This window comes from Lathyrus oleraceus, chromosome 2 (genome assembly GCF_024323335.1).
Source record: "Lathyrus oleraceus cultivar Zhongwan6 chromosome 2, CAAS_Psat_ZW6_1.0, whole genome shotgun sequence".
In the NCBI taxonomy this organism is placed as follows: Eukaryota; Viridiplantae; Streptophyta; class Magnoliopsida; order Fabales; family Fabaceae; genus Lathyrus; species Lathyrus oleraceus.
This window is the reverse complement of record NC_066580.1, coordinates 454168847-454180552: the sequence shown is the minus strand read 5'-3', so window position 1 is coordinate 454180552 and position 11706 is coordinate 454168847. Positions and strand designations below refer to the sequence as shown.

The following is an 11706-nucleotide window of genomic DNA, read 5'->3' as shown; positions in this document are numbered from 1 at the left end:
ATCTCACTCTATTTAATTCAGCTTTCACATTTAATTCAACTTTCAAACTTATCATTGATGACAGGACTCAAATCTCTCTTTTAATAAAAAAAAATCAATTATAATAATAAATTTGTTGAAAAATTGTATAATTGTATAAAATTATTTTTAATATTTGTATTATTTATTATTGCATATCACATAAATTGATATAATATAATATAATATAATTAAAAATAAGTTTCTAAATAAATAAATAATTTAAAAAAAAATCAATTGAGAATCTTATAAAAAGTAATAACAAAACTCATGAGAGTCTTATATTTATATTCATAAATAATCTTTTTCATGAAACAAAAAATAGAAAGCTTAGAGAGGTTTTGTCAACAAAAAGAAAAGTCAATAGATTAGTCAACATCAAGTACACATTATTAAAAGCATAGCCATAAAAACTAAACTTCAACATAAGGTCTTATATGAAAGCTTACCAAACTATAACATATTCAAGAGTGTATAAATAACAACCTCATAGCATCTCACTAAACCACACAAAAACTTTAGAGTTAAGTAATCTCAATCTCCCCTAAAATATCATCACAATGGAACTTCATCTTTCCTTTTTTATTATTCCCTTTTTTCTATTGTTCCTATTTCATTATCTATCAAAATATTTCAACCCAAAAACAAACAAGTTACCACCTGGTCCAAAGAAATTTCCTCTCATTGGCAACCTTCATCAACTAGCCATGTCTAAGAAACTTCCACACCATGCTCTACAAGAGCTTTCTCAAAAATATGGACCTTTAATGCACCTTCAACTTGGTGAAATTTCTACTATAATTGTATCATCTCCCAAAATGGCCAAAGAAGTCATGAAAACACATGATGTTGTTTTTGCTAATAGGCCAAAACTTCTTTCTCCTGAAATCATGGTTTATGGTTCAACAGATATTGTGTTTTCTCCATATGGTGATTTATGGAGACAAATGAGAAAAATATGTGTGCTAGAGCTTCTAAGTGCTAAAAGGGTTCAATCATTCTCTTATATTAGAGAAGAAGAAACTACAAAGTTGACACAATCGATTCAATCATCAGCGAACTCGACAATCAACCTCACTAGTAGAATTTTCTCAATGGTGAGTAGCGCTATTTCAAGAGCGGCGTTTGGTGATAAATCAAAAGATCAAGAAGAATTCGTTGAATTGGTTAAAAAGGTTGTGGAGCTGTCTAGTGGACTTGATGTTGATGACATGTTTCCTTCAATTAAACCGTTACATATGCTAACCGGGATGAGATCAAAGTTAGAGAAAATTCACAAGCGCGTAGACACAATCATAGGAAACATTGTTAAACAACATCAAGAAAAACGATCAAAAGCAAAAGAAGACAACGACAACAACGTTGATGTCGAGAAGGAAGATCTTGTCGATGTTCTTTTAAGAGTCCAAGAAAGTGGTAACCTTGATGTCGAAATAACAACCAACCACATCAAAGCCGTGATTTGGGTTAGTAACTTTTTTCTCTTTTATTTTCAAAAATATATATAAAATTTTAAAAAAAATTATAAATTTTTTTCTTCTCTTTAATTTTTAAAAATAAATAAATATATATTGATGGTATTTCAGGATGTATTTGTTGCTGGAACTGATACAACAGCAACAACAATAGAGTGGACTATGTCAGAACTGATGAAAAACCCTAGTGCAAGAAAAAAAGTTCAAGGTGAATTAAGAGAAGCACTCAAAGGAAAAGAAACAATGCATGAATCTGATCTACAAGAACTCTCATATTTAAAATTAGTAATGAAAGAAACATTGAGGTTACATCCACCTTCTCCTTTACTGGTCCCTAGAGAAAGCTCTGAGTTAACCGTCATCGACGGATACGAAATACCGAAAAACACGAAAGTTATGATAAATGCATGGGCTATGGCAAGGGATCCGGATTACTGGAACGACGCGGAGACGTTTATTCCGGAGAGATTCGATGACAGTTCTGTTGATTTTAAAGGGAATAATTTTGAGTATATTCCTTTTGGAGCTGGGAGAAGAATGTGTCCTGGTATGTCATTTGGTTTGGCTAGTGTTATGCTTCCTTTGGCTAAGTTACTTTATCATTTTGATTGGGAGCTTCCAGATGCGATGAAACATGAAGATTTGGATATGACTGAACATTTTGGATTGGCGGTTGGAAGGGAAAAGGAGTTGTGTTTGATTCCTAGTGTTTATGTTATGTGATTTCAACCTATGTTTACTCAAATAAATATCTACTATTATCATATGTAAAATTTCAGAAATAAAAGTTGAAGGGTTGTTCTGTTATATAACAAAATGCGACTGTAAATGAGTCTTAAATTGAGGATCACGTGGTCCCAATATCTCAGCTGCAACGGTGCCTACAATCATATAGTACTCATGCATATTATTATATTATACATATTTAGAGACTATTCCAGAAATTTTGATATATTTTGAACTTTGACAATGTTCTATTTTTATTTATTTAATAATCAATAGGAACTGACACATAGCCGCGAGATTTATAGTTTAAATTTTGATATTAGTATAGGTATTAATGTCTAATATAATAATATTAATTTTTGTCAATTGAGTTAAGATTGATAGTCTATAATAATATTTTTTAATAATATTTTTTGTAAAAGTGTTATTGAAAAACATCGATAATAATTAACATTATTTTTTAAAAATTATCATTAAAGTAGTGGTGCAATCATCGGTATCTCTGCCCCCGATCAACATCGAAATAGGCAATGAGGTTGTGTGTGGTTGTAGGATGTAGAAGAATGACATGGTTGATTATGGTTTTGAGATATCGTAAAATTCTTTTGAGATGTTGGAGATGAAGGGTGGTGGGTTAGTGCATGAATTATGCAACTTTGTTTATGGAAAAGGATATGTCAGGCTTGGTGAGTTTGAGATATTGAAGAGCTCCGACAATACTTCTAGTATATATAGTTCCATAATGGAGTTGAAGTGTTGTTGTAGCGGTAAGTGGTATGGCTGAGGGCTTGGCGCCCTCCATATAAAATCGTTGGAGGATGTCTCTGATATGCTTGTGTTGAGATGGGAGTACGCCCGAGTTGGTGGGAATGATTTCTATGCCAAAAAAATAGTGTTGAGTTGAGCTCTCATGTTTTTCAAGGAAAACTTTTAAATAGATTTAAGATGAATTCTTGTAGGAAGTGGTTCTTGTTACCAGTGTGGAGTAAGTTACCAACTTAAACATGGAAGTAAGCAAGAATGCATGCATCTTCATAAATAAAGAGAGATGGATCACTTTTGTTGCATGAAAAGTCGTAGGACACCGTGAAACTCTTTAGTGCATTATGTCATGCCCGATGAGCTTGGCGAAGGCCATAGATGGCTTTGTGTAGTTTGCATACATAGTGTAAATGTTGTGAATACTTGAGTCCAGATGGTTGGTTCATATAAACTTGCTCTCAGAGAGACCTTTGAAGAAATGCATTATTCACATTGAGTTGGTGCATTGTCCATTTGTGGCAAAGAGTAAGAGTAAGGATGGTATTGATTGTTTGAGGCCTAACCACCAGGGAAAATGTTTCATGGAAGTCTAATTTGTGACATTGAGTAAAGTCTTTTGTAACAAGGCGAGATTTATATCGAGCAAGAGAGCCATCCACTTGTCTTTTAATGCGAAACAACCATTTGCATACGACAATGATAGCGCCTTTTGGAGGTATGATAAGTGGTCATGTTACATTTCTTATGAGAACGTCAAACTCTTTATAGATGGCCTTCCTTCAGTGCCCGTGTTTCATAACTTCTTTGAAATTTAAAGGTTCAACATTTTCGGCCAATATGTATTTTATAACTTGAAAAGGTCTTTTAGGCTTCAAAATATTGTTTTGTGATCAAGTTAGTGGCTGACTCGGTAGTATAATAGTTGTATGAGAGTTATTTTTCAAGGGTATATGAACAAAAGGTGAAAGGTTTTGAATATTACGTGATGAATGACTTGAAGTGTAGACACCCTCTTCATTGATCATCAAATAATGATTTGGTTGGTTGATTATAATTTGTGAGTGTATTATTAATGTAGGTGTTGATGTGTGTTCAGTGATTGAGGTAGTTAAGTAGGGTGAGAGGTTGCGTGTTGGTTAGTGTTTGGTGGATGAACTCAGTTTAGTATAGGAATGAACATGTGAATGGGTAGTTGTGCAATAATAGATGATGTTGATGAATGATTATTGGGTGGATGGTATGTGTTGTAAAGAAATTTATGGTCATAGAACTTTACATGTCTATAGGTGTATATTATATGTGTGTTTGGGTTAAGGCAATGGTGGGCGTATTGTGTATCGACATAACCTATAAAGATACAAGGGTGAAATTGGGATTGGAGTTTGTGGGAAGTGTAGAGTTTCAACCAAATGAAACATAAATATTTGAAAGAATAGACATGTATGGGGTTAGGTTTGGTTTTGTGAAGTAGCTAGAATGTAAATTTCATATGGAGGACCGATTTTGGGAGTCTATTGATACAGTAGAGGGTCGTGCGAAATGCACGACCCTAAAATGAGGGTAAGTTGGCGGTATGTAGGAGAACCTTGTTGATTTCCACTATGTGTCAGTGTCGGTGTTCGACTATTGCACTGAGTTCGGGTGTATGAGGTGGAATGTGGGTAGTGTGATATCCCATGATTAGTAAGGATTGTTTTGAGTTAGATGAATTATCCCTCATTGTGTTAGTTTAACTTTACAAGGGTTAAATATGTTTGTGGTCCTCCTAAATATCTCAAATATCGTTTTTAGTCCCTCAAAATATTTCCTTCAAATAATGATCCTTCTAAAAAATTTCATCTGCACTTTTGGTCCCTAATACTAAAACCGTTACTAAAACTATCGATAATCCAGTCGCTAAGTTGTAAAAATCGTCGCTAAGTTGCTTAAGGGACCAAAAGTGTTGAAATTTTTTAGGATGACCATTCTTTGAAGAAATTATTTTGAGTGACTAAAAACGAGATGTAGAAATACTAGATGGGTGAATGACTCATACATCTATATACAATAGTTCAAGTGGTTTTGTGCTAGAAATACTAGATGTAGAAAAAGGTAACGTATAACTCTTAATTATGTTGCATGGGATGCATGGTTGTTGATCCCACCATTTTATTTGTTTAAATAAAGGAAATTAACTCAAAATGCAATCAGATGGCTGACCAAGAATGTAATGCCAAGGTGGGTTAAAGGAGATGGCGTGAAGTGTTGTTAGGGTGATTATTGGTTATGACAGAATTTAAAGACCTTGTTTATGGTTACATTTGATTAGAGTGACCCTTGTATTAAAATCATTCACCAAAAAATAGTTAGAATTTTTTTTCACATAGATAGGGTTACTTTGACAGAGAAAGGCAATAGAAAAAATATTTTTTTGAAATTACAAGAACGTGTAAAAAAGTTGGTAGATGAAGTGAGTGGGAAGGAGTGCAGATAGATGTTTTACCAGTATGTCTGGTGGTTAACTCATATTTGACATGATAAAGGAGATTTAGGTGAAGGTCGTTCAAAGCATTGGTGAAGCGGTGAGTTGCACCAGAATCCATGACCCAATCATGAGCAATATGAGATGTTGAATGTGCATGATGAGCCATATGACCATTAGAGCGCTTTGGGTAACAATGTAACTTATAGTAAGCCTTTGTTGTATGCCCAAATTTGTCACATCATTGACAAATAATACTGCGAGACCGATATGCTAATGTGCATCCTCCATTGTAGGGGTATGAAGACCTCTGATAGTTTCCCTGATTTAGTTAATATTGTTTGCCTTTGATTGCGGAATTGGGAGTGGAAATAGATAGATTTTTTGGTTGTCACTCTTGATTTCATCTCTTTTGAGATGGGTTTGAAAATCTACGAGTAGCTCATGAAGGTTTTCAAAGCTGATTGGATTTTCTCGAGAGTCTATAAATAATAACCTCATAGCATCTCACTAAACCAAACAAAAACTTTAGAGTTAAGTAATCTCAATCTCCTCTAAAATATCAACACAATAGAACTTCATCTTTCCTTCTTTATTATTCCCTTTTTTCTATTGTTCCTATTTCATTATCTATCAAAATATTTCAACCTAAAAGCAAACAAGTTACCACCTGGTCCAAAGAAATTTCCTCTCATTGGTAACCTTCATCAACTAGCCACGTTTAAGAAACTTCCACACCATGCTCAACAAGAGATTTCTCAAAAATATGGACCTTTAATGCACCTTCAACTTGGTGAAATTTCTACTATAATTGTATCATCTCCCAAAATGGCCAAAGAAGTCATGAAAACACATGATGTTGTTTTTGCTAATAGGCCAAAATTTCTTTCTCCTGAAATTATAGTTTATGGTTCAAAAGATATTATGTTTTCTACATATGGTGATTTTTGGAGACAAATGAGGAAAATATGTGTGCTAGAGCTTCTAAGTGCTAAAAGGGTTCAATCATTCTCTTATGTCCGAAAAGACGAGACTACAAAGTTAATACAATCGATTCAATCATCAGCGAACTCGACAATCAATCTCACTAGTAGAATTTTCTCGATGGTGAGTGTCATACCCCAAAATTTGCCCGTTGATATTACAAGGCATCTTTCAAAGCATCCCTCAAGACCCTCCGACTTGCTCTGCAAGGCACTGATATCAAATGAACAAAAGCCCAGCTCACAACAGGCCCAATCCCGAAGTGGCCCAAACTAGCTTGCTCGCTAGGCGAGCAATTCCTTCGCCTAGCGAACACTTCATCATGACACTCGCCCAGCGAAGCATCAGATCCAGAAAAAAGCCCAAAACTAGCTTGCTCGCTAGGCGAGCAATTCCTTCGCCTAGCGAAGCTTGCGAAAATCTGAAGTTTTGGACCTCATTTTAAGCCCATTAGATCACCTCTACTACTATAAATACCAGCTCTTCACAGACACACAGACAAAAAAACGGAAAACGGAGGAAGACGGACGAAAACCCTGGCACAGAAACCCTGGAGGCTACTTTAGAGAGTTCCGAGTGAAGAAACCCTGAAGGCCGCTCCTCCGCTCCGAAGCTACCGCCGCCCAACTCCATCCGATACCAAAAGTGATCAGTCTCTTCAACATAGCAGCTTAGTTGCAAGCAGGTTTGCGCATCACTATTGTTTTATGCTTTTAATCGGTAATCTCTATATACATAAAGCATCATGATTGAAGTTTCGAATACGTAGTTTGATTTCACATGCGAATTTAAATACGCTTGCATATCATGAGTGTTTGTCCATGCTATTCCTGTAATCAAATGCCATAAAAGTTCAGGTTTTCGGAGGTCATGCTGCTGTCAAACTCCAAACCCGTGGCCGCTCGCTAGCACATCGCTAAGCGAGCCTGCAGCGAGCCTTCGCTGAGCCTTCGCTAGGCGAAGCAGAGGCGAACGGGACAGTGGCGGCTTTGTTTCTTTTCTATTATGCCTTATGTCTATCTAACCAAGACTTATTATAATTCTGCATCATTTGGCCTGAGATTATGACTGTTATGTTGTAGTGCAATTTTCAATTATACGTTACTTTGATGCTCTAACCCGTGTGCTGAATTGTGTAAAGGTTTACATATTCCCGAGGAAATTGCCGGCTAGGTATTCCACTTTATGTGTGGGATACCCTTATGGAGATTCACCTTGAATTACTCAATTGATTTTAATGTATTAATTTCATGGTGAAGATCCACCCTAATGGCTTAATTGATCTTAATGTACTGATTTTAATATGGACCTAATTACTTAATCGGCCACGGCTATCTAATTAATTGTAAAACTTTGCCTTTTAATATGCGATCTTGGACCTCTCTTTTGTTACCCTACGATTACGGTATTATGGTCATGTCCCGCGAATGTGGGGATGCACTTAGCAAAGACCCTTCGGTTAAATCATCATAGTCCCTCGGATGTTGCCTTCGAAAATACGATTTTGTCCCTCGATGACCCTTCGGTGTAGCCTACGGTTAACTGATGATAGTCCCTTCGAATGCTAAGGTATCCTCACAACTGTTGCCTTCAATGACCAATCGATGATCCTACGATGTCCCTTAACATCCAAAGGGTAAGATTACTTACTTCTCAATAGTAAGGACAGTTTTACCCTCATAAGGATAGGAAATGCCCATAATGACCTCAGGAAGGTATAACTCTCAATTACTGGATCATAACCTAAAACATTTTCCACCCCTCACACTTTACACTTTACAAATCCTAGAAAATCACCACTTGGTATACATTCATACTAGAATCATTACCGAGTTATATTTTTCTAAACCATTTTCAAAATCAAATGAGATAAATACTTTGTATACATTCATACGAGAATCATTACAAAGTTAAACTCTCTTTCAAACATTTTTAAGCAATTCACCGACACTTTTCAGACAAAAATATAAGTGATCCAGTAATTAAGAGCCCATGGATAACCATGGATACAAAGGGTGCTAACACCTTCCCTTTGTATAATGTACCTCCCGAACCCAAAATCTATTGAGGTCTTTCCTGTTCTTTTCCACCTTTCCTTATTGGATAAAAGAAAAGTCGGTGGCGACTCTTGCTATCCGCGACATTGCGATAAAAAGCAAAACACCCCAAGTCAGTTCACCGTATGACAGAACTGGCGACTCTGCTGGGGATATAAAAGAGAGGTCACCTTAAAAAAATCATTTATGTTTTCAAATTGTTCCTTCTTTTAAGGGAATTTTGAGTGAAAGATCCTACACCCGGATCTAGTGTACCTTAGGTAAGTAGCAATAGATCATCGCGACTATCCGGCGTATACTGGAATGGTTAAAATGATGGCTACGGTTAATGTGACACTTTGGATGTCCTGATGTTCCTCATGTTTACTTGAGGAAAAATTTGGCATTCGCGTGGTGTCGTCAAAGCATTAACCAGACCTTTAGAACCCTAATTGACTCATCCTAGCCATTAGAAAGTAGTGAGATAACTGACTTCGGTTCCGACTGGGGTTGGTTGAGACTCGATACTACACTCTTTGAGATTGGACTTTAGGGAAGCTTCGGTCAACCACTTGGCGTTGCACTGAAGTGGACTTAAAGGAAAGTCAATGATTGGAGATCCTTTTAGAACCCGGTTACTATTCTAGGACAGGTTGAACCAACTAAACTTCAGTGGGGAGGGTACTTACCTATGGAACTCATGCAAGCCTTAAAACCTAGGAATGATGGTTGTGTGACTTGCTTGTGCTTGTTATTTAACCTCATAACATCATAACATCATAACATCATGACATCATAACATTGAACTAACCATTTCAAGGACTTAGGGATTTAACTTTGCTCTGTTTTGTATGAAAAAAAAAAACAAAAAAAAAACACAAAAAAAAAACAAAAAAAAAAGTTTCCCTTGTCGGTAGTTTATGCAAAGTTAAATTCCAAAAGGCCTTGAAAACATTTCATGCATTGCATAGCATAACATAGCATAATAGGTACTCTAAAGGGATCAATGTTCTCACGGTTTTCCTCCAAACAGAAAAATGGACCTCGAACAAATTGTCAGAGATCCTCCTGCAAAACCCAACACTACTTCTCCTCGTTATAATCCCAATGCCAGGTGTGCCTATCACTCTGATAGCCCCGGGCATGATACAAACGATTGTTGGTCGTTGAAGAACAAAATTCAGGATATGATCGACGCCGGAGAATTTGAATTGGATCCGCCTGAGACTCCTAAGGTCATCACTGCTCCTCTGCCTAATCATGACAAAACTCTTAATGCTATAGAGGATGCTGACAGCGATTGCGACCTGGATAGCTGGGTCTACCCAACAATTGGTGACGGACTCAATAATTGGAAGGCTGAAGACACTATCCCGATTTCCTTTAGTCAGGAGTAATTGTTATTGCTATTTTAGTGTTTTAAAGCATTGTGTCCATACCCGGGGCACAATAGCTAGTTTTTCAAGGGTTTTGTCATTCTCATAAGCATATTCACATTCAATGAATCAATGGACTTTTTGCATTCAAATATTGCGCTCTTTATCTTTCCTGTCATTTTTCAAACAAGCTATGTTCTCTTGCACACACTCACGTAACAAATCCCATATCCATACCCACTCTGGATCCTGTTGATAATAGTTCTGCTACTGTTCATTATGACTTTGAAAATCCGATCTACCAAACCGAGGATGAAGGTGAGGAAGATTGTAAAGTACCTGAGAACTTGCCAGACTGGTACTACAAGAAGAAAAGACCATACAGCCGCAAGAGGAATCAATTGAAATTGCAAATCTGGGTACTGAAATAGACAAAAAAGAAGTCAGAGGTTTCTTGGGACACTTGAATTACATTGCCCGATTCATTCCCCACTTGACTACTACCTGCAAACCCGTCTTCAAATTACTGAGAAAAATCAAGAGATGGTACGGAATGATGAACGACAAAATCAAGAAGTATCTCCAAGAACCTCCAATTCTGATGCTGCCAGTTGAAGGAAGACCTCTAATCATGTATTTGGCCGTGTTAGAAAATTCAATAAGGTGTGTGCTGGGGCAACATGACGAGTCTGGTCGAAAAGAGCATGTCATACACTGCCTTAGCAAAAGGTACCGACTGTGAAACAAGATACTCACAGCTCGAGAAAGCTTGCTACGCTTTGGCCTAGGCTGCTCGCCGACTAAGACAGTATATGTTGGATCATACCACTTTATTGATTTCTAAGATGGATTCTATCAAATATACATCTGGGAGACCTGCTGTCTCCTGAGAGAGTTATCATTGATAATGGTACTAAACTGAACTCTGCACGCAGTTCAAAATAAAGCACCATGACTCTTCTCCGTACCGGCCAAAGATGAATGGCGCCGTAGAGGCTGCTAATAAGAACATCAAGAAGATCATACAAAAGATGACAGTAACGTGCAAAGACTGGCATGAGATGTTACCGTTTGCTCTCCATGGTTGTCGCACTTCAGTACGCAATTCGACAGGGGCAACCCCGTTCTCTTTAGTCTATGGAATGGAAGCCGTTTTGCCGGTGGAAGTTCAGATTCCCTCTCTAAGGATCATGAAAGAGGCGGGTTTAGGCGAGGATGAATGGATTCAGACTCGACTCATTCAGATAAACTTGATTGATGAGAAGAGACTTGCGGCTGTTTGTCATGGACAGATATATCAGAAGCGCATGACTCAGGCATTTAACAAAAGAGTCAAGAGACAGATGTATCAAATTGGCGACTTGGTGATAAAGCGTATCATTCTACCACAAGGTGATCCCAGAGGCAAGTGGACTCCCACATACGAAGGGTCATTTGTGGTTAAGAAAGTATTCTCCGGTGGAGCCATGATACTCGCTACAATGGATGGCGAAGACTTCCCGCATCCTGTGAACGTGGACATAGTTAAAAAATACTACGCATAAAAAAGACCCGCTAGGTCGACGTACCTAGGCAAAAGTAAGGGCATCCCGGCGAACCAAAAGGGTTCGGGCAAAAATTAGGGATAAACATATAAAAATGTACACCCGGCAAGTCGAAAACCTGAAAAGGCGGCTTGGGCAAAAAAGGGTATCCCGGTGGACTGAAAACCTGAAAAGGCGGTCCAGGCAAAAGTTAGGGATTAAAGCGTATGACTACATCCCGTTCTCTGTCAGCTTCAACCAAGTTCAAGGGACTGAACAAACCAATCACTTCTATCCGACAGCAGGAGATGAGATGCTTGAAGACACAATGACAGTAGTGAAATT

The 11706-nt window shown here is 37.3% G+C and overlaps 1 protein-coding gene across 1 annotated transcript; it reads left to right on the top strand.

The window, feature by feature from the left end:
• Window positions 1–547: 547 nt before the first annotated feature.
• LOC127121531 (cytochrome P450 71D8) lies at window positions 548–2273 on the top strand. The gene is made up of 2 exons (XM_051052010.1): window positions 548–1484; window positions 1605–2273. Exons 1-2 carry the CDS (start codon window positions 579–581, stop codon window positions 2214–2216), a joined length of 1518 nt encoding a protein of 505 aa, XP_050907967.1. The 5' UTR covers window positions 548–578; the 3' UTR covers window positions 2217–2273.
• The last annotated feature ends 9433 nt before the right edge of the window (window positions 2274–11706 follow it).